At 49.7% G+C, this 24,375-nt stretch overlaps 1 protein-coding gene across 1 annotated transcript; it reads right to left on the reverse strand.

The window, feature by feature from the left end:
• Positions 1–2,801: 2,801 nt before the first annotated feature.
• Positions 2,802–23,388, reverse strand: LOC307094920 (uncharacterized protein). The gene is made up of 3 exons (XM_079764097.1): positions 23,275–23,388; positions 8,928–9,051; positions 2,802–7,417 (listed from the first exon to the last, which is right to left on the reverse strand). Exons 1-3 carry the CDS (start codon positions 23,317–23,319, stop codon positions 5,850–5,852), a joined length of 1,737 nt encoding a protein of 578 aa, XP_079620223.1. The 5' UTR covers positions 23,320–23,388; the 3' UTR covers positions 2,802–5,849.
• Positions 23,389–24,375: the final 987 nt, after the last annotated feature.

The following is a 24,375-nucleotide window of genomic DNA, read 5'->3' on the forward strand; positions in this document are numbered from 1 at the left end:
CCAATAGTGTCTGGAAATTAAACCTGCAACCCAAGCCCTGACCGGTTTGGCTCAGTGGATGGAGCGTCGGCCTGCGGACTGAAGGGTCCCAGGTTCGATTCCGGTCAAGGGCATGTACCTTGGTTGTGGTCACATCCCCAGTGGGGGGTGTGCAGGAGGCAGCTGATCGATGTTTCTCTCTCATCGATGTTTCTAACTCTCTCTCCCTCTCCCTTCCTCTCTGTAAAAAAATCAATAAAAATATATTTTAAAAAATAAATAAATAAATAAACCTGCAACCCATGTACATGCCTTTGACAGGGAATCTAATTGTCCACCCTTCAGGTGTTTGAGCTGATGCTCTTACCATTGAGGCACCCTGTCCAGGCCAGGGTGGGTATTTACCCAATAAGGAAACATGAGGACCCCTTTCTCTCTCTAGATTTATAAACCTCTTTCAGTGGCTTAACTTTAAGACGTTTGCAGCCCAGGAGAGGACCCCCTGGCTCAGCATCCTGCCAACCCCGCCTGCTGGGCAGAGAGGGAATCGGCCTCTGCATGCAGCTTCTCTCCCTCCCTGGGCAGGGCAATGGCCGGAGCACTTCATTACCGTGGACGGGGTTGGCCCTGCCTGGGTCACAGGTTTTCTTGGAGCATGTGCTGACTTCCAGGTCATGACCCCCAGGGAACTCCAGCAGCAGAGCCTGCTCCATTTCCCACACACCATGGCCCCAAAGAACAAGAGCAGCCACCAGCCTGAACTGGGACTAGAGAGGCCCTCAGAACCACACACATTGGCCCAGCACCAGCTCTCCCTGGCAACTTCCCTGGCCTTTTTCCTGCCCACACCCACCCGCTCAGTAGCCACCGCTGCTCCCAGCCTGGGAGGCATCGGGGCTTCTTAACCCCCTGAATCCAAATTAGCCCCATCTCAACCACTGGCTGGAAGGGGCAGAGGCCACAAAGGGGCATGTCCAGGCTCAGAGCTTTTCCCAGCCCCTCAGGTGTCAGTCTTAGGGAGCAAACGTGTCGTCATCCCCTGCAGGTGAGGGTGCAGCTCAGCCCCAGTTCCCCAACAGCCACACCGATAGAGGCACCTCCCCTCCTGTTCTCTCTCCCTCACTGTGTATCTAGTCTGTGCTGATGTTAACATGTTGTAACTAATTGGATGAGAAGAAGAACAACACTAAGTTCTTGATGTGAGAGGGAGAAAAATTTGGAGAAAGAGAGAAACATCCATCTGTCGTTCCACTAATGTGTACCTTCGTTGTTTGATTCTTCTATGTGCCCTGACCCAGCATGCACCTTGCAAACTACGTGTTATTGAGATGATGCTCTACTAGCTGAGCTACTTTACCAGGGCCCCAGATACCGGTAGTTTTAAGAAAAATCACCTGAGAATAGATAGATACAATGACCATCATGATTACAAATAGTAAGGGAAGGCTAGAATAGGATGCATGGCTTTCATAAGTGTTTTTTTTTTCATATGGATATGTTTGAAATAAGGTACAACGGTGGATTATATTCTTGATGAGTAATTTTTTTATGCCAAGAAGGAAGCCCTGAAAAAGACAGGAGGAATTTAGTTTAAGAGATGCAGACATGTACGGAAACATCAAATATGTAAACACATGATAGAGTTCGGTGGGTGTCACTCAGTGTTTGACATATAAACCAGGTCATGGTTCCATTCCTGGCCGTGGAATGTTCTCAATCTGCGGGCTCCATATCAGTAGCGGGCGTGCAGGAAGCAACTGATCAATGATTCTCTCTCATCATTGATGTTTCCATCTCTCCCTCTCTGAAAGCAATAAAAATATATTTTAAGCCCTGGCCAGTTTGGCTCAGTGGATAGAGTGTCAGCCTACAGACTGAAGGGTCCTGGGTTCGATTCTGGTCAAGGGCACATGCCTGAGTTGTGGGCTCGATCCCCAGTGGGGGCGTGCAGGAGGCAGCCAATCAGTGATTCTCTCTCATCATTGATGTTTCCATCTCTCTCTCTCCCTCTCCCTTCCTCTCTGAAAGCAATATATATATATATATATATATATATATATATATATATATATATATATATATATATATATGAATGTATGTTTTAAATCAATTATACTTAACGTTTAAAAAATGTTTAAAACTAGCCACTTCCCAACTTATTTTACTGTTTTAATATGAATGTTCTTGAGCACATTTGTACCTACTGTGTCAGTAAGTTGGAAATAAAATATAACGATTTGCTACTGAACTATATTTTCATGTCTATGTTCAGTGCCATCATTTTGGCAATTTGAAACTAACCATGAGGAGAGTATTTACAATAGGAAAATTAATAAAGATTAGAAACCTAGACTCTTCACTTAATGTCTGATTGAACGCTTAGACTTAAAAAAAAGAGTGCTGTAGAATGTTAGCAATGCAGACTAAACCTGTAAGTTTATGGTACAAATGAGTTTAAACTGTACATAGAATAAAACTTGTAAAACAATGTCCGTTCCAATATTCAACACCTCTGGTTGCATAGAGCAAAGAAGTCACTTGAGACACTGAGGGATGAGTGAACTTCAAACAGGTCTTAAATTCTGCATGGTCCTCCTACTGGTTAGAATGATACATTCATTTTAAAAATCGGTAAAAGATTCTGAGCAGACATTTTAACAAATATGATAAAGGCAGTGTAAATAAAATGTAGGAAAAAATACTCACCGGCAAAAATTCTTAGGTAAACTGAATTAAAACAAAAGTGAGTTAATACTCTGCTCATTTACAATGTTGGTATTTAAAAAGATTAACCAGGGCATGTGCTGACAGGGTTGCTGAAGTACTGGAATTTTCATTCCTGTGAGTGGGTGTGAAGCCAAAGGGAATGGTCATTTTAGATCACAGTTCCACATATCTTACCATGTGAAGCATTCACCTACACAACAACAGTTTGATAAGTAAAACATATATCTATATAGAGAAGTGAACACAAATATTCCCAACAGGTTTATTTATATAATACCCCAAACATGGAAATGGCCAAAATCATAGACAGATCAATAGATAAAATGGTAATTCACAGAACACGCTACTACACAGAAATAAAATAATTAACTATTCACATAAGCATTAGTGTTGAATAGCAAAATAACAGTGTAGCATGAAGGAAACCAATATTTGTTAAAGAGTACACACCTTCTAGTGCCTTTAAAATTATGAAAAATATGAATATGTTGTAATGGAAGGAAAACAATGCCTCTATGGAGGGCCGGGGAAGGCAGAGATTATAAAAGGGCAAGAGGCAAATATAGGGTGTGCGAAAAGCAGGTTTAGAGCTGTTGGTATGGCATAAAATACAATAATCCTAGATAATAAAGAGGTAATATGAAAATTGACTATCACTCTAACACACAAGATGGCCGCCCCCATGTGGTCAAAGATGGCCACCCCCATGTGGACACAAGATGGCCGCCACAGATGGCCACCAGAGGAGGGCAGTTGTGGGCAATGAGGCCAGCAGGGGAGGGCAGTTAGGGGGAACCAGGCCTGCAGGGGAGGGCAGTTAAGGGCAACCAGGCTGGCAAAGGAGGGAAGTTAGGGGTGACCAGGCCAGCAGGGGAGGGCAGTTAGGGGGGACCAGGCCGGCAGGAGAAGGCAGTTGGGAGCAACCAGGCCTGCAGGGGAGGACAGTTAGGGGTGACCAGGCCGGCAGGAGAGGGCAGTTAGGGCCAGCAGGGGAGCAGTTAGGTGTCGATCAGGCTGGCAGGGGAGTGGTTAGGGGGTGATCAGGCTGGCAGGCAGAAGCAGTTAGGGGCAATCAAGCAGGTGAGTGGTTGGGAGCCAGCAGTCCTGGATTGTGAGGGGGATGTCTTACTGCCCGTTTAGGCCCGATCTCACCGGGATCGGGCCTAGACGGGCAGTCGCACATCCCTCAAGGGGTCCCAGATTGGAGAGGGTGCAGGCTGGGCTGAGGGACACACAACTCCCTCCCCCCCACCGCATAAATTTCGTGCACCGGGCCACTAGTTAATAATATTAATACAAGAATATACTGTGACCTGACCAGTGTTGTTCAGTTGGTTGCGCATCAACCCTGACCCTTAAAGCTCACTAGATCTATTCCAGATTCTTGAACTCCAGTAGGGGGTGTGCAGGAGGCAGCAAATCTCTCTCATATATACATTTCTCTTTCTTTCTCCCTCCCTTCCTATCACCCAAAAAGAATCAATAAAAAATGTTTAAAAAATAAACTATTTTGGGTGCTCACACCTGTAAACCTATTTTTGCTCCACCATGTATACTGTTGACAGATAAGTTAGTTTCATGTGCAACGGTTTCACAGCTTTATATGTACATCAAAGCTCACCAAACAGAACACACAAGAAAATTGCAGTTTTTTTGCATGTCAGTTCTCATATCTTAGGTGGAATAGCCTTGCCTCAGTGGCAGCAAATATTGGCAAGCATTGAAGACTTTTGCCAGCAGAATCAACAGGGATGCTGACTGGTTACAAAACATACAACTTAGGATTGATTACAGTATTATCCTTCCTCTACCTTTTAGATCCTGTCTGTTGAGCATAAATCTTGAGGTGAACACCCTAAAAGGGCCAGCAGAAACAACACCGTAAGACTATTAGCTCTACCAATGACTTCAGCCACAAGAAAGTTATGCAGGTTCTGAGAATGTCTGTACACAAACATCCCACAAGTCACAGGCCCTCGAAAATTTGTGGAAAACATTCAAAAGAGGCATTTTTTTTTAACCAATGTACTGCAGTCTCTCCCATTCACTATTGAAGCAGTGCTTCTGTCCTAATTGTGGTTGCACCTATCCCTCAGATGCTTACAACAAATGATACCAGGCTATGAAATTTAGGACGTCAGGACACATGGATCATTTGCTGAGACTTATGTCAGACATACTGTGAACAAAGAATATAATTCATATTGTTCACAGAAGCACAACAAAGACCTTCTCTTCAGGGTGACCTTTGACTTCACCAATAACAGAGGTACCAGGCTGCAAATGAGAACCATTAAGTCCTGCAGTTTTGCTTTCAAGACTTTGGGCAGAAATGCAAAATAAGCAAATATTGGACAAAGAGTGATTTTCTGCCATCATGATGTCCCTTCAGAGGCACTGAAAGTCTGGGGTCCCCACAATATCTGTTCACCTCTACATGCTGACAGATGACAACTGTGCTTTGAATTCATCCCGGGCAGAGAATAAAACCAACAAATTAAAAGGTACAAATGCAAAAAGCACCTTTATGAAAAGATCATAAACCAGAGCCATATACAGCAAGTGGTTTGCATGTTGGTGAATAACTCCCTGAAAAAATTCATCACAGCACCATGTGAGAAGCACAATGTACCGGAAAGGCATAGCGCATCTTAGGATGGTGGTCTGGGGGAAACGATGGTTAGGTCCATTCCTTAGTCAGAGACAAAGGAGTGAGGATCCCAAGATCTCGGAATTCTCATCATTTCCCCAAACACAAGTAAGAATACAGAATTCATTTTTTTTCTGAGTACACAGGACTTCCCACAATCAGTACACACATATAGCTTTTCTCCAGCGTGAATGCTCTGGTGTTGAATGAAGGTAGAGAACTGCATAAATGACTTCCCCCGAGAGGCACAACGTTCGGGTGAACCAGGTGGTAGAAGTGAATTCACTTCAGCCGGATACACTCACTGTGACATCAATTAGGTAGTAGGCCTGGGTAGGATAGCAAGTGCAATGCAATATTTTAAAGGCTCACTTATACCTGAAACTTATGAGGAATCCGGCACAGTATATGTTCTGATAAAAAGCGTTTAATATCAGCTAAATGGGTCTGTAGAAGTCTCCTTCAGTGTTGTAAAATGGAGTGAAAAAATATGTCATTCCCTGCATACTGAAGGCTTTTCTGCAGTGTGAAGTCTTAAGTGTCTATCTAGGCTATATTTCCGACTAAAATATTTCCCACATTCACTACACTCATAAGGTTTTTCACCACTGTGAACTCTCTCGTGTCGAGTGAGGTTACTGCTTTTACTGAAGGACTTCCCACAATCAGAACACTCATAGGGCTTCTCACCAGTGTGGACTCTGTTGTGTTCACTGAGGTTAGACCTTTTTTGGAAGGACATCCCACAATCGCTACACTCATACGGATTTTCTCCACTGTGAACCCTGTGGTGTTGAATGAGGATATAACTGTGTGTAAATGACTTCCCACAGTCACTACACTTATATGGCTTTACACCAGTGTGAACTCTCCTGTGGATAAGGAGGTTATTCTTGCGGGTAAACGATTTCCCACAGTCACTACACTCATAAGGTTTTGTACCAGTGTGAATTCTCTTGTGCATAAGAAGGTGACTATTGCGGGTAAAAGATTTCCCACATTCACTACACTCATAAGGTTTTGCGCCACTGTGAATACTCTGGTGTCGAGTGAGGTTACTGCTTTTACTGAAGGACTTCCCACAATCAGAACATTCATAGGGCTTTTCTCCACTATGAACGCTCTGCGGTTGAGTGAGGGTACTGCTATGCCTAAAGGACTTCTGACAGTTACTACACTCACATGGCTTTTCTCCAGTGTGAACTCTCTTGTGGATAAGGAGGTGATTATTGCAGGTAAAAGACTTCCCACATTCACTACACTCATACGGTTTTGCACTAGTGTGAACTCTCTGGTGTGGGGTGATGGTACTGCTTTGATTGAAGGACTTCCTGCAATCACGACACTCAGACAGCTTTTCTCCAGTGTGGACTTTGTGTTGTTGAATGAGTTTGGACCTCAGGATGATGGGCTTCCCACGATCACTACACTCATATGGCTTTTCTGCAGTGTGAACTCTCCTATGACGAATGAGGTTAAAGATTTCTCTAAAAGCTTTCCCACATTTGTTACACTCGTAATTCACTTCTCTGGAGCAGACACCCTGATGTTGAACAACTTTCTGGTTGTGGCTGGAAGTTCTTTCACATTCACCCCACTCATCATGACTTCTTCCTCTGAGAAATTCCTGTGGAATCTCACTACCACTCTGTGGCTCCCCAGGGTTAAAAGTATCCTGGTGCTGGAGAATGTCTGACATGGCTGGCAAGTCTTTCCCAACCTCCCTAGGGGTTGAAGGCACCCGTGTAAAGTAAAAGCTGCACTGGGACACAAATGACGTCCTGTCCATATCTTCTTTCCAGGCATCTCTCTGTTCCTGGCGAGGGTTTGCACTGAAACAGCTGTCTCTCACAAATGCGTCAGTGAAGGCTTTCTGATCAAAATAGGCTTCTTGTAACTCAGTCAGGTGCAAAAGATCTTTTAAGACTGAGAAACACCACTTACAAAGATGGGTCTTCTGGGTGGCTGGAGCTGTCTTAAAAGCCCTGACCTGTGACTCTCCTGGGACATATTCACTCTGCTCAGAATTGGCCTCCTCCTCATCCGTTTTATGCCAACAACCTGAAAACAGTAAAATGGTGAGGAAATGAATGCTGTGGTGACAGATGGAAGTCCTTTTAGAAAACTGTCTTGCACATAACACGCTGGTTCCGTGCAACTGTCTGACAATAAAAGATCTGTAGGAAGGATTTGTAAGATGCTGCCCTGAAGGTCTGGGCTACTGAAGATCACAAAACAAGGAAGACCTCAAACGAAATATGACACACACATGGCAAGCACCACATGGAAGAGAAGCAGGACTGTCAGCTCATTCTTCTGCTAACAGTGTTCAGCACGGTTTGTCTGCTGGTGACATGGAAAGCTGTGCTGAAAAAGGATTATGTCTTATTCCAAATAATATTTCATAAATTAGTAGCTGGTGTTCGAGAACTACTTAAGCATGTATGTGCATCTCATATCACATGTGCAGGTCAATGTTGGAGAATACTGCAGAGGGAGCGATGCAGAGGAACAGGTGATGCAAAAAGGCCACAACGGTGAAGGTAGTCAAAGGCCAGGAGGTCACAGGTGAAATGACAAGCCAGCACAGTATCAAGTATGGCAGAGAAAAGGTAGAAATGTGCTATTGCCCATGGTACTGGTACCTAAACACCGTTGGAAATGAGCAGGTGCTTGGTGTCACCTAAGCACCACCCTTATGCCATATCTAGCCCACAGCTGCAACTCAACAGGGCCAGGCCTCTTTTTTTTTTAAATATATTTTATTGATTTTTTACAGAGAGGAAGAGAGAGGGATAGAGAGTTAGAAACATCGATGAGAGAGAAACATCGATCAGCTGCCTCCTGCACACCTCCTACTGGGGATGTGCCCGCAACCAAGGTACCTGCCCTTGACCGGAATCGAACCTGGGACCTTTCAGTCCGCAGGCCGACGCTCTATCCACTGAGCCAAACCGGTTTCATCGGGCCAGGCCTCTTTTGAGGCCAACCTCTGAAAAAAACCAGGGTTATCCCTGCACATTCTTCTCTACAAATACGTACGACATAAATATTCCAAGTATTAATGAAAGACCACAGAGATGAGCAGCCAGCACTGGCCTAGAGCAATTTGACTTGCAATAGTATTTATAGAAGGTAATATGACAAACAATTGAAGTGGGATCTTGTAAGAACAGCTCAAGGTTCATGGAAGTAAAGACCATAACCTGGCACAGGCAGTCAACAAGGACCTTTGGCAAGAGGAAGGAGGTAGAAATGGAAGCCATAGATCTGGACATAGTCACCCTGCCAGGGAGAGGAACAGCAGGTGGGACCCATTAAGCTGACTTAGATTCCTGACTCCCAGACACACCCTGCACTTTCAGAGACAACTAGCATTAGGGACGTTTGTGGAGTCTATCACTCAGGGCTCTGACCAGACCTCACCCATGGCAGCCACAGCACATTTAACAGGACAGTGGGGGAAATGAGCAGAGCCCATGGTCTGCTGTAGGAGAGAAAAAGCTATATCTGAGGAATAAAGGAAGAGAGGACGTCACCTCAGGACACTGGTTGAATGCGAAGAACTTACCTACAGATGATACAAGTGCAAACACTTCCAGCATCACATCGCAGTACAGAAGTCTCTGAGGCTCATCAAGGAGCCCCCACTCCTCCTGAGAGAAGACAATGGCCACGTCCTCAAAGTTCATATCCTGCATAATGGGGACAGTTCAGCCTATGATTAGATTCATTCCTACGATTCCAAGTCTGTCATACTCCCCACCCTCAATATCCATCAGCTCTCTCGACTCCACACACCAGAGGAGATACCAGGCCTTCATTCCATGAAAGCCACTGTCTTCTTATATTCCTACTGATATTTTTATCTTCCCACAACAATAAAGGCAGTTGAGCAGATAGAAGATACCTGAGCAATGGGCTTCACATGTACACCGCACGCGCTCGTGACAATAGAGTGGGTGTCAAGAACACAGGGTAGGAAGAGATGTTGGCCATAAAGAGAGTGTGAGTGATTTGATACCGGTCTTGTCCGGCAATACCCGTGTAGTCCCTCAGATTGTTCCTCAAAGACTCCAAAAACATGGCATCACACTTCACCCTCTTGACCCTAATCCCAAGGTGTTGAGGCCATTGCTGCACATAGTTCTTTGAACAACACTTCTCTCACACCGCTTCATTCCCAGAGGCACAACTTCAAAGGTAATGCATATTTGCCCTGGCGAGGACAGCTTGTTTCCTAATTACCTTATTTTCCAAAATTACTGATTACCACCTCCATAATCCATTTCTCTCTTCCCCTTCTCCCTTACCCATGCCAGTGGAGAGTTTCAAGCCTGGGTAACACTGATGTATGCGATCTCATTCCTGACAATCAGTGTTATTAGCCCCCAACAACAAAAGGTAGGTGGGTAGATAAATGGCATCTAAGCTATATACCTGGCAGGTAGCACCAAAACACCCCTCTTTTCAGACAATAACCCTAAAATTTTCCTTATTTTATCATCCAGACACCACCACATATAGACTCGCCCTGCATTCACTCTTTTTTTTTTTAAAGCTTGATTTTTTAAAAATATATTTTATTGATTTTTTACAGAGAGGAAGAGAGAGAGATAGAAAGTTAGAAACATCGATGAGAGAGAAACATCGATCAGCTGCCTCCTGCACACCCCCTACTGGGGATGTGCCCGCAACCAAGGTACGTGCCCTTGACCGGAATCGAACCCGGGACCCTTGAGTCCGCAGGCCGATGCTCTATCCACTGAGCCAAACCGGTTTCGGCTGCATTCACTCTTATGTCAATGTCAGGGCACTCTGGCCATGAATTCACACTCCCTCTCCAAGTGCATGTCACTCTTTGTACCACACCTCTCTCACACCTGCACACCTACATTTCCAGCCCCCAGAGTCATCTCCTCGCCCTCTTACTTATTATTCAGCATGTGTGGTCCAGAGAATGCTTGCCAAATTCCAACAGGATCAATACTGCCCAGACTCTGATAGTCTATACTCATAGAGGCAGCCTTGAGTCCTGCTATGAAGGTCTCTGTCCATGACTGTTTTTTCCTTCAACCTAACCTATGAAGAACCACAGTCAGATCTCAGATACCCAGAGGCCACCTCCCCTGGTGCTGCATTTGATGTCCTTTCACCAGTCACAGCCAACAACTCTCACTTTAACCATCACTCAAGTCCCAGCCCAGGTGGCCCTCTGCACCATGCCCAGTGAGTCTCACAGATGACCACTCAAGCCGCTAAGCTAATCCACAAGACTGACTGTTACTCCCCCAGCCAGGCCACACCGAGGGTCCCAACAAAGTCCTGGTGAGTGTTTAGTAAAATAAATATGTCCCAACCCAATCTCACCTTGTTTGAATTACTCTTCGGCCTCCAATTCACCTCATGTGCCCTCATCTTTTAAAGGCCTGGGCCAGACCTAGCAGGTTTGGCTCAGCGGACAGAGCAGCGGCCTGTGGAATTGAGAGTCCGGGTTTGATTCTGATCAAAGGCACTTGCCCACGTGTGGGCCTCCCACTCATCCCACTGGTTGTGAAACACAGAGTCCACTTCCTGAAACCCCCTATTGTATCACCCAGACTCCACCAGAAATGGACTCGCCCTTCATTCACTCTTATGTCAAGGTCAGGGACCTGTGGCCATGAAGTCACACTCCCTCTCCAAGTGCACATCACTCTTTCTACCACACCTCTCTCACACCTGCACTTCCACAGACCCCACCCCCATAGTCATCTCCTTGGCCTCTTACTATTACTCAGCAAGTGTGGCCCAGAGAATGCTTGCCAAATTCAAACAGGACCAAGGATTGCCCAGACACTGATAGTCCACACTCACAGAGGCACCTTGAGTCCTGCTATGAAGGCCTCTGTCCATGACTGTTTTTTCCTTCAACTTCAACTATTAAGAACAATCAGATCTCAGATATCCAGAGACCACCTCCTCTGATGCTGCACTTGATGTCCCTTCTCCAGTCACAGCCAACGTCTCTCACTTAACCTTCACTCAAGTCCCAGCGCCGATGGCCCTCTGCACCATGCCCAGTGAGTCTCACAGATGACCACTCAAGCCTCTTAGATAATCCACAAGACTGACTGCAACTCCCCACAGCCAGGCCACACCGAGGGTCACCACAAAATCCCTTTATTTTTTATTTATTTATTTTTTCAAATATATTTTATTGATTTTTTACAGAGAGGAAGGGAGAGGGAGAAAGAGTTAGAAACATCGATGAGAGAGAAACATCGATCAGCTGCCTCCTGCACACCCCCTACTGGGGATGTGCCCGCAACCAAGGTACATGCCCTTGACCGGAATCGAACCCGGGACCCCTGAGTCTGCAGGCCGATGCTCTATCCACTGAGCCAAACCGGTTAAGGCACAAAATCCCTTTAGAGAAGTTAATATGTACCAGCCCTAGTCTCATTTTGTTTAAATTATGGTCTGCCTCCAGTTCATCTCACGTCCACTCATCTTTTAAAGGCCTTGGCCACTTCAAAATCATTCTCTCTCCCGGACACTCTACATGCCAACTTCTGTCCTTATGCTGTGTTGTGACCTCCGCCTCCCACAAACAGGGGTCCCAGCATTAAAGCCAGTCCTTAAGCTCACACTGTCCCTTCTGAGCTACTACTACTATTATCATTATCATCTTGACCATGATTTCCGATATTAAAGTGATCTACAATCCTGGCTGATGTGTCTCAGTTGGTTGAGCATTGACCCATGCACTGAGAGGTCGCAGGTACCAGTACTGGTCAGGCTGGATCCCCAGCACTTGTCATGTAGGAGGCAACGGATCCTTGTTTCTTGCTCATTGATGTTCTCTGTCTCTTTCCCTCTCCCTTTCTTTCTTTCTTTTTTTAAAATATATTTTATTGATTTTTTACAGAGAGGAAGGGAGAGAGATAGAGAGTTAGAAACATCAATGAGAGAGAAACATTGCTCAGCTGCCTCCTGCACGCCCCCCACCGGGGATGTGCCCGCAACCAATGTACGTGCCCTTGACGGGAATCGAACCTGGGACCCTTCAGTCCGCAGGCCGAAGCTCTATCCACTGAGCCAAACCAGTTAGGGCATAATACTAACATTTATAAAACAGTTTGTCTCCACCAAGTTACAAGCCCTAATTGTACTCAGGAAATACCACCCTAGACACCATCATAACCTCCTTTTGTGCCCAGGCCTCATTGTCCCTATACCTCCCAGAGCAAGGATGATGGTCCAGGTCCAGGTCCAGGAACTCACTGGGCCAAAAAGCTCTGGATGTTAGCAAGGGGCAACACTCAGGAAACTAAAACCTCAGCCCCAGGGTAACCTACTCTCCCCTAGCCAATAACTAGTCAGGCAACTAAGACCCCTGATCTTTTCTTCCCTACAGATCACATCTAGGCCTCAGTTGCATTTCAGCTCCAGGCCCAGAAAAGCAGCAAAACCAGACAAGTGACGCTGCGGCAGCCTCAGGACCAGCTTCTACCTCCCAAGTCCCTCAACAGGACCGTTTTTGGGGCTTCACCAACCAGTCTCTTGGGGAAATCATGCTGCTGCGACCCTTCGTCCAGCCCACTACTTTCAAAGTCCATTCCCCGGTGATCTCAATGTCCCCCTCAGCAGGAAGTAAATACAGAAGATATGACCTTCGTCCCTATTCCATGTAACAAAAAGGCTGGATGTTAGGTCTGATCAAATAATTGAACTGATACTCCCTCCCCTGGGAACTGACCTTCAGGCCACTTCACAATGGACATTCCACTTGCAAAGACCACATTCCACTTGCTAAGACCATAAGCTCTCCCTTCTGGATTTTCCCAGAATCCGGACCCGCACAGAGAATTCTCCACCCAGAAAAAGCGCACCTAGGGTCCTTTAAAAACCTCTGACTCCCAGTCTTTGGGAGCTGGCGGGACTTTTGGGCTCAGCCCAGGTGATATCCAGATGACCTAATAAATTCATAATTCTTTTTTTTTTTAATTAATTTTTTACAGAGAGGAAGGGAGAGGGATTGAGCGTTAGTAACATCGATCAGCTGCCTCCTGCACACCTCCTACTGGGGATGTGCCCGCAACCAAGGTACATGCCCTTGACCGGAATCGAACCCGGGACCCCTGAGTCTGCAGGCCGATGCTCTATCCATTGAGCCAAACCAGTTAGGGCTAAATTCATAATTCTTTATCCCTTTTGGCCTCCTGTGTTCCTCCTTCAGCGACCCTAACAACCTTGTTACCAGACTTTGAGCCCCTGAAGACTGGACTGCAGACTCTACCCTCCCCTTCCCATGTTACACTTGCAGCTTGCAGCTGCACAAAGCTATCTTCTCCCTCATGTGTATAGAACCAGCCAACTGGCAAGGGGGGGTCAGAGCAGATTTTTGTGGGTGACCGACTGCTCTCCCATGCTGCCGGCAGGATGGGAATAAACGCTCATATAGCATTCAACCCTGTCTCTGCTTAATTGGCTCAAGTAGTGACAGGCAGCCCGAACCTCTTGGTTGTCTGGTTACAATTTCAGAGAGGAAATAGGAGGGAGATAGAGACAAATGTCAATGATGAGAAAGAATCATTGATCGGCTGCCTCTTGCACACCCCCTACCATTGAGCCCACAATCCAGGCATGTGCCCTGACCGGAATCTAACAGTGACCTCCCAGTTCACAGGTCAACGCTCAACCACTAAGCCCCGCTGGCCAGGCAAAAGATCATATTCTTTACTGAAGTGTATCCTTTTTCAGAAGTTCAGATCACCTTCTTAAAAGTGTTCTTAATATAGTTCTTAAATTTAACAGGAACCAACACTGATCAACCTGTTAAATGTCACAGAAACCAACATTTATCACACCAATAAAAATGAATTTAAGAAATCAAGTCTTAACTTAAAAGCAAAGTTATTTATTAATCCCACTATTGAGCAATAAATTGCCAATGTCCCCTGGATGAATAGCTAGTAAGAAGTGAAACAGCTGCCGAAACTGGTTTGGCTCAGTGGATAGAGCGTCGGCCTGCGGACTGAAAGGTCCCAGGTTCGATTCCGGTCAAGGGCATGTACCTTGGTTGCAGGCTGTCCTCTCTGATCCATTGGGTGAGGCTGCCCTCTCTGATCCATTGGGTGAGGCTGTCCTCTCTGATCCATTGACAGCCTCACCCAATGGATCAGAGAGGACAGCCTCATCCAATGGATCAGAGAGGACAGCCTCATCCAATGGATCAGAGAGGACAGCCTCATCCAATGGATCAGAGAGGACAGCCTCACCCAATGGATCAGAGAGGACAGCCTCACCCAATGGATCAGAGAGGACAGCCTCACCCAATGGATCAGGAAGGACAGCCTCACCCAATGGATCAGAGAGGACAGCCTCACCCAATGGATCAGGAAGGACAGCCTTACCCAATGGATCAGGAAGGACAGCCTCACCCAATGGATCAGAGAGGACAGCCTCACCCAATGGATCAGAGAGGACAGCCTCACCCAATGGATCAGAGAGGACAGCCTCACCCAATGGATCAGGAAGGACAGCCTCACCCAATGGGTCAGAGAGGACAGCCTCACCCAATGGATCAGAGAGGACAGCCTCACCCAATGGATCAGAGAGGACAGCCTCACCCAATGGATCAGGAAGGACAGCCTCACCCAATGGGTCAGGAAGGACAGCCTCACCCAATGGGTCAGGAAGGACAGCCTCACCCAATGGGTCAGGGAGGACAGCCTCACCCAATGGGTCAGGGAGGACAGCCTCACCCAATGGATCAGGAAGGACAGCCTCACCCAATGGATCAGGAAGGACAGCCTCACCCAATGGATCAGGAAGGACAGCCTCACCCAATGGATCAGAGAGGACAGCCTCACCCAATGGAACAGGGAGGACAGCCTCACCCAATGGAACAGGGAGGACAGCCTCACCCAATGGATCAGAGAGGACAGCCTCACCCAATGGATCAGGAAGGACAGCCTCACCCAATGGATCAGGAAGGACAGCCTCACCCAATGGATCAGAGAGGACAGCCTCACCCAATGGGTCAGAGAGGACAGCCTCACCCAATGGATCAGAGAGGACAGCCTCACCCAATGGATCAGAGAGGACAGCCTCACCCAATGGATCAGAGAGGACAGCCTCACCCAATGGATCAGAGAGGACAGCCTCACCCAGTGGATCAGAGGACAGCATCACCCAGTGGATCAGAGAGGACAGCCTCACCCAATGGATCAGAGAGGACAGCCTCACCCAATGGATCAGAGAGGACAGCCTCACCCAATGGGTCAGGAAGGACAGCCTCACCCAATGGGTCAGAGAGGACAGCCTCACCCAATGGATCAGAGAGGACAGCCTCACCCAATGGATCAGAGAGGACAGCCTCACCCAATGGATCAGAGAGGACAGCCTCACCCAATGGATCAGAGAGGACAGCCTCACCCAATGGATCAGGAAGGACAGCCTCACCCAATGGATCAGAGAGGACAGCCTCACCCAATGGATCAGAGAGGACAGCCTCACCCAATGGGTCAGAGAGGACAGCCTCACCCAATGGATCAGAGGACAGCATCACCCAGTGGATCAGAGAGGACAGCCTCACCCAATGGATCAGAGAGGACAGCCTCACCCAATGGATCAGAGAGGACAGCCTCACCCAATGGATCAGAGAGGACAGCCTCACCCAATGGATCAGAGAGGACAGCCTCACCCAATGGATTACAGAGGACAGCCTCACCCAATGGATCAGAGAGGACAGCCTCACCCAATGGATCACAGAGGACAGCCTCACCCAATGGAACAGGGAGGACAGCCTCACCCAATGGATCACAGAGGACAGCCTCACCCAATGGGTCAGAGAGGACAGCCTCACCCAATGGATCACAGAGGACAGCCTCACCCAATGGATCAGAGAGGACAGCCTCACCCAATGGATCACAGAGGACAGCCTCACCCAATGGATCAGAGAGGACAGCCTCACCCAATGGATCAGAGAGGACAGCATCATCCAGTGGATGAGAAAGCAAGTCAGAGGAACACCACTGGGCTCAGGAAGGTCACTGCAACTAGTGCTGTGATCAAAATCATGAGGATGACCTTGGGAATGGCGGGGAAGAGCTCACAGGAACGGTTAAGTAATTAGTTAGAATTGTAATAATGCCAGTTGCTTCCCCTAACCCCCCACCCCCCGCCAACTCAACACCTCCCCTGGTTTCTACTGAAAAGCAAATTCCCATTCTCCAGGCTTTGCTGATGGAGACTCTTTAGAACGTGCTCATCTATTATTTAGTTAGTTTTTTGTTTAATCCTCACCTGAGGATGTTTTTTCATTGATTTTTAGAAAGAGTGGAAGGGAGAGAGACAGAGAGAAAGAGAAAGATTGATGTGAGAGAAACACATTGATTGGTTGCCTTCACAGGCACCCTGACCAGGGCCAAGGATGCAGCCTACAACAGAGGTACATGCTCTTGACCCGAATTGAACCCTGGACCCTTCAGTCTGCAGGCTGATGCTCTATCCACTGAGTCAAACCAGTTAGAGCTCACCTATTACTTAGGCAAATAAAATAGTGTATCAGTTATGTTTATTGGCAGTTTTTGTTTCTGGGCAAAGTATGTCAACCATAGCTCCCCCCAATACACAATATGCCCCCCTACTTTGGGAAATATAACTTATCTTCATTTTGTTAATAAAACTAAAAAATTGCAACAACAAAAAAAGTGTCCCCTCCCCAAATCCCTGCTTCCAAATGCATATTTTAAAATATATTTTTATTATTGCCCTAGCCGGCTTGGCTCAGTGGATAAAGCATCGGCCTGTGGACTGAAGGGTCCCAGGTTCGATTCCGGCCAAGGGCACGTGCCTGGGTTGCGGGCTCGGTCCCCAGTGGGGGGCGTGAAGGAGGCAGCCGATCAATGAGTCTCTCTCATCATTGATGTTTCTATCTCTCTCTCCCCTCCCTTCTTCTCTGAAATCAATAAAGAAATATAAAATATATTTTTATTGATTTCAGAGAGGAAAGGAGAGGGAGAGATAGAAACATCAATGCTGAGAGGGAATCATTGATTGGCTGCCTCCTGCACACCCCTACTGGAAATCAAGCTCGAAACCCAGGCATGTGCCCTGACCGGTAATTGAACATGTGACCTCCTGGCTCATAGGTCGATGCTCAACCAATCAAATCAAATTCCAAATGATACCATTTTTAGGGGGAAAAAGTCACCGGAGGCAAGAAATGTTTGGATGGTACTGAGTCCTTAAGATAGTACAAAAATCAAATCAATTTCGTTTGAGCATCTATGTGGGCACCCTGACTTAAAAAATAATACCAAATAGATATATGAATTAATTTTCCAAACAATCTATGTGGAAAGGAGCAAGAATGCTTTAGCTCAATCTATTTTCTGATGCACCTGAGAGAAAAATAAATTCTTATGGGTTTTACAAAGTGCATTTTTATCTTTGTCTCAAATGAGAAAAGGAAATGAGACATTCATTGCCTCTCTAGAGAGTCTCATAATTTACACAGAACATCCTTCTCAAAAGTGTTTACCCACAGATGGCCAGCCTGTCACTAGGGGTACATGTCCTGGCCCCTGGTGACCCCTAGTTTTTCTGATTAAGGCTTTAAAAGAGAAAAGTAGTCAGGCCCGCGTGGCTCAGTGGCTGAGTGTCAACTCTGATTCCCCATCAGGGCACATGCCCGGGTTGTAGGCTCCATCTCCAGGAGGGGGGTGTAGGAGGCAGCAGATCAATGACTCTCTCCCATCATTTTTTTTTTTAAATATATTTTATTGATTTTTTACAGAGAGGAAGAGAGAGGGATAGAGTTAGAAACATCGATGAGAGAGAAACATCGATCAGCTGCCTCTTGCACACCCTCTACTGGGGATGTGCCCGCAACCAAGGTACATGCCCTTGACCGGAATCGAACCTGGGACCTTTCAGTCCACAGGCCGACGCTCTATCCACTGAGCCAAACCGGTTTCGGCTCTCTCCCATCATTGATGTTTCTATCTCTGTCTCCCTCTCCCTGCCTCTCTGAAATACAAACAAATAAACAACCTAGTCAACTCTGCCTTTCTCTGAAATACTATTAAGTGGCTTACTTAAACATTTCAGAACTGTGAAATAGATACCTATATACATACTAGAGGCCCAGTGCATGATTGAATCATGCACGTGTAGGGTCCCCTACACGCTTTCACTTTCGATCACGGGGGAGCTGGGTGCCTGTCCGCTGGTGCACCAGGCGCCGGAGGCTTCTGAAAGGCCTGCTGCCTGAGCGGACAGGCACTCAGCTCCCACGCTTTTGATGGTCCGCCCGGTGGGAAGTGAGCTCGCTGCCCCAGAGGCCCCTTCTGTGCAGCAGCACAGCCATGGCGCAGACGCTGAGCTCGTGTCGCCGCTGGCGACGCAGCTCAGGGTCCCGCCGGCCCAATCAGCTACCCCGGCCCCCCCGAGTCCCGCCCCCCCGCGCCTCCTGGCCAATCGTGGGCATAGCGAAGGTACGGTCAATTTGCATATTTGTCTATTATTAGGTAGGATACACACACTGTATGAAGCTATAAATCAATACCATACAATTTGCCCACTAAGTGAGCAATTCAGTGCTTTGTTGTGTATTCGCAGACTTGTGCAACCATCACTGCAATCAATTTGGGAAGAGACACAGCTTCTAAGTCCTCTAATATGTCACACAGAGAGAGAGTAGAGTGGATAGAGCGTTAGCTGTGGACCAAAGGTTCTTGGGTTCAATTCCAGTCAAGGGCACCTACCTCCGTTGCAGTCTCCTCCCCAGCCCAGGCCCTGATCCGGGCTCGTGGAGGAGGCAACCAGTCGATGTGTCTCTCCCACATCCATGTTTCTCTCTCTCTCCCTCTCCCTTCCACTCTCTTAAAATCAATGGGAAAATATCCTCGGGAGAGGATTAACAACAAAATGACTAAAAGAAACATCTACCATTCTTTATTACCTTGGTCCCTCTTACAGTAAACCCAGCCCAATTTCTCCACCAAATCTGCGACATTGCAAGATTACAGGCGCTTAAACCAAACCACCTCATCGCTAGTCTAGTCTTCCTCCAATACCAATGACTTCCTAAGGTTTTAACCATTTGTCACGCTGGTCAGTGGTCAGAAACCAACCTGAATTATCCAAGAGCTACATCTTGGTCATCTCTAAGACTTGCTCCTAATACATTCATACCCAGTAAAAACAAAGTTTTCAAGAGAAGGTAAACCCAGCCAGTGGTGTGGCTCAGTGGTTGAGTGTCGACCTATGAACCAGGAGGTCACGGTTCAATTCTCAGTCAGGGCACAGTTGAGAGCCCCATCCTGTGTGTGTGTGGGGGGGGGGGGGGGCAGTGCAGGAGGCAGCCAATCCATGATTCTCTCTCATCATTGATGTTTCTATCTCTCTCTCTCCCTCTCCCTTCCTTTCTGAATTCCGTAAAAATTATCTATAATAATAAAAGCATATTATGCTAATTAGACCAGACAGCTGAATAACCTTCCGGACGTCATTCCAGACATCCTTCCAGACAAAGCTGCCACGGCGGGGGCCAAGGCAGAGGTGGTTAGGGACGATCAGGCAGGCAGGCGAGCAGTTAGGGGCATCAGGCAGGCAGGCAGAGTGGTTAGGGGCGATCAGGCAGGCAGGCAGAGGTGGTTAGGGGCGATCAGGCAGGCAGGCAGAGGTGGTTAGGGGCTATCAGGCAGGCAGGCAAGTGGTTAGGGGAGATCAGGCAGGTAGGCAGAGGAGTTAGGGGCAATCAAGCAGGCAGGCAGAGTGGCTAGGAGCGATCAGGCAGGCAGGTGAGTGGTTAGGGGTGATAAGGCAGGAATGCAGAGTGGTTAGGGCCGATCAGGCAGGCAGGCGAGAGGTTAGGAGCCAGTGGTCCTGGATTGCAAGAGGGATGTTCGACTGCCAGTTTAGGCCCAGTCCTGCAGGGGTCCCTACAGGATCGGGCCTAAACCGGCAGTCAGACATCCCCCGAGGGGTCCAGGATAGCGAGAGGATGAAGGCTGGGGTGATAGACGCCTCCGCCCTCCCCCTGCCCCGTGCATATATTTCGTGCACTGGGCTTCTAGTCCTACCTAATAAAATGGTAATATCTAAATTACCATCACTTCACTACGCCTACGATTGGGCCAGCGGGAGGCGCAGGGGGCGGGACTCAGGGTGGCCGGGGTAGCCGATTGGGCCAGCGGGACGCTGAGCTCAGCGTCTGCGCCATGGCTGTGCTGCGGAACAGAAGGGGCCTCTGGGGCAGCGAGCTCACATCCAGCTGCGGACCATCAAAAGCGTGGGAGCTGGGTGCCTGTCTGCTCCAGCACCAGCGGACAGGCACCCAGCTCCCCTGCGATCGAAAGCGAAAGCGCGTGGAAGCTGGGTGCCTGTCTGCTCCGGCACCAGGCCTTTCAGAAGCCTTCACCGAGCCGGAGGCTTCTGAAAGGCCTGGTGCACCAACAGACAGGCACCCAGCTCCCCCACGATCGAAAGCAAAAGCGTGTAGGGGACCCTACATATGCATGATTCAATCATGCACTGGGCCTCTAGTCTCTGTAATAAAAGGCCAGAGGCCATAAGCATCACAACCAGAATGACCACTCGACCAGATTGGGGCCGCTTACGTGGGCGCTGCTGCAGCTGCTGCTGGGGCTTGAGGCACTGACACAAGCTGTGGGGCATGCCCACGACCTACCCGCCCCAGTGTGAGCAGCCCCAAGCGGGCAGCGCATTCCATCAGCGGCCAGCCCGGCGCACACACATGGAGGTGAAGTCGCCAGTGCATGCTTTCCCGCAGGCCTGAGCCCCCAAGGAGCTGGGGATGAGCTGGTGATCCCACGGCTGGACAGCCCAGCGGCGGAGGCGGCATTCGGCCCGGGGACTGGCAAATGGGCAGGAGACGGCCCTGATCGCAGGAGGCTAGGCCTAGGGACCCTACCCACGTGATTTCGTGCGCTGGGCCTCTAGTATATGTATTAAAAGAGGTGAGTTCCCCTGTGAAGGAAGCTGGTGTGACAAGTCTACCCACAGAGCACCCCACCTGAGGTCGCTCCTCAATGCCTAGCTCAGAGCCCCACCCTGGACATCCTTTTCTCTGGGTTTCCATGACACCCTTCTCTCCCCGGAGTTCCCCTATCCTTCCTTCCCCCACCCCAAAGTTTCAGTCATTCTGTGGCTATAAACTGAGTGGCCACACTCACAAAGTCCTGCACTAAATATGTCCCTAAATGTATGTGGGTGCTGCCTGGAGGCCCTATTTAGCTCATTGTGCATTTTCTCACTTCCATGTGCATATATATATATGCACACGTTTAAGTAAAGTTGATTTTGATTATTATTTTTTAAATTTTTATTGATTTCAGAGAGGAAGGGAGAGGGAGATAGAAACATCAATGACTGGCTGCCTCCTTCACACCCCAAACTGGGGATCGAGTTTGCAACCCAGGCATGTGCCCTGGCCAGGAATGGAACCCGGGACCCTTCAGTCTGCAGGCTGACGCTCTAGCCACTGAGCCAGACCAGCGAGGGCTGCACTTTTATATTTTTAAATCTCCATTTAGGCTGGAAAGGCCAAAAATGTCTGTCTCGGCCTCACACCCTGTGTCCCAGGTCAGGAGACGAGCCGGCCCCCAGAGACCCCCTCAGAGCGCCTCTGAATGCCACAGAGCGCCCAGGATCAGCAGGGGGTCCACCCTCTCCCCTCCCCATCTGACCCTCCTGGAGGACCATCTCCCAGAAGGGCAGCCCCGTCCACCCGGGGCCCCCAGCCGGAACCCCGACCTCACCCCGGCAGCACCCAGGGAAGGGGAGAGGTGGAGGGCAGAGAGGGCCTAGGCCTGGGACTGAGGCACCAAGAAGAGCAGCCGCTCGTCCCAGCAGCTTTCCAGGAGCCCATTGGTGGGAGGCGCAGGGTGAGGCCTCAGGAATGTGCATTCCACAGGACGTCCCTCACCTGGTTCCAGCAGCACTGGGGGGCTGTGGGGAGGGAGAGCCCAGTGCAGGTCCAGGGGTGCAGGGATAGGGCAGGTTTTACCCGGTGAGCCCTGCCGTGGCCGGAAGAGGCTGCAGGATTGGAACACAAATCGGCTTCTCCACACACACCAGGGTCCAGACCCACCAGTGTCCGCACACATCAGTGTCCACACCCCAGTGTCTGCACCCACCAGTGTCCACACACACCAGTGTCCACACACACCAGTGTCCACACACACCAATCTCACGCCTCCAGGCCAGTTTTCCTGTTTCCTCAGCACAGAACGCCCTTCCTCCTTTCCTCCCAGCCCCCAACCTCCAACCCCCAATTGCTCCTCCTACTTCATTCTCCCAAGACATAGCCTCCTCCTCCAGGAAGCCCTCCAGGACGCCCCAGCTTTGTCCTCTGCTATCCTCTGCGCGTGCGTGGGGGGGTGTCTAACACTCGACGCGTCAGTCTAGGCGACCCCCCACCTGGGGGCCAGTCCGGAGCTCCTGGGAGACAGAAGGGAGAGGAAGGACGGCGGCGGGGAACCCTGCCCCGGAGGGAGGCGCAGTAGAGCGGGTCCATCGCTAGGCGCATGCGCGGAGAGCCGCCGGGCGGGGCGCGAAGGGGGCAGGACGCTTGGCCGAGGGGGGGCATCCCATTGGAGGAGCCGCGGCGTATGCAAATGAGGACGCACACGCCAGGGGGACCCAGCACTGCCAGCGTCTTCCACCCAGCCCGGGAGGGGGCAGGGGGCACGGGGAGGGGGGTGGCGGTAAAGAGGTACCAGCGGGGTCCCCGGCCGGCCACCCTCTCCGCGCGGAGACGCTGCGATCTGCCACGTCCTCAACCGCCCCCGCCCCCGCCAGACCCTCACTCCACCCCCCGCGCACTCGTAGGCGCGCAGATCTGGAGCCCCGGAGGCCCCGGAGCGTCGGGGACCCCGCCCTCCACTTTCCCGCGCCCCCACCTGGCTGGCTCTGAGTAACTGCTGCTTCAGCCTCGCCACCGACATAGCGGCCGCGCGCCCTCGCAGCTGCGTGGTCTGTGCGCTGGGACCGGGCGGCGCCGGGGGAAAGGGCGCCAAGGCCGAGGCCGGTCCCTCCCCCGCCCCCCGCCCCGGCGCTGGGCTCCGCCGGGCCCGCCTCCAAGTCCGCGGCCACAGCCAAGGCCTCCTCGCGCGCACGCGCGCGGGCGGTGGGCCACACGGCGTTCCAAAGCCCCTGCGCAGCCCATTGGAGGAGGAGCGGCGGCGTATGCAAATGAGGTCGCTGGCGCCGCCTCCCGCACCCGCGCGCGGGCGGTGGGCCACACCGCGTTCCAAAGCCCCTGCGCAGCCCATTGGAGGAGCCGCGGCGTATGCAAATGAGGCCGCTGGCACCGCCCCAGCTACGCTGTTGCTTGGAGACAGAGAAGACGCGCCTGAAAAGCTGGGCCCAGAGCCACACAGTGCTTTTGGTTGTGCTCAGGCTGAGATGCGCCCTGCTTTGTGATGGCTGTGGGTGGGGAGGAGATCCACGCTTCTGGGACTTAACCTGGTTTTACTCGCCAGCAACAGTGCCCCCCTCTGGCGCAATTGGGAATTTCCCCTAACCGCTCCAAGATGCTCCTTTGGGTGGGTGGGGAGATAAAGGAGGGGGATCGCAAACTGACCTAGGGACCTGCCTTGGGAGGAAGAGGCCCATGGGCTGCTGGGTGGTTCCTTCTGTCCCCATGCGGTGTTCTGGGCGCCATCTGCCTGGAGTCCGGGTTACTGTCTGTTCAATATCTCGCTCACCTCCCTGGAGCGCTGAGCCCCACTGTCACCTGCATGGAGAGCAACCATCCTCAGGCCTCGCTGGTGTCACTCAGTGCACAGAGCGTCCACCTGGGGACTGAAAGGTCCCAGGTTCGATTCTGGTCAAGGGCATGTACCTTGTTGCAGGTTCCCTGGCCCTGGACCAGGTGTGTGCCGGAGACAACCAATGATGTATCTCTCTCACATCGATGTTTCTGTCTCTCCCCATCCCTTCCATTCTCTAAAAGTCAATGGAAAATATCCTTGGTTGAGGATTAACGAAGAAAAAGAAGG

This window comes from Cnephaeus nilssonii (genome assembly GCF_951640355.1).
Source record: "Cnephaeus nilssonii genome assembly, chromosome: 24".
Taxonomy (NCBI): Eukaryota; Metazoa; Chordata; class Mammalia; order Chiroptera; family Vespertilionidae; genus Cnephaeus; species Cnephaeus nilssonii.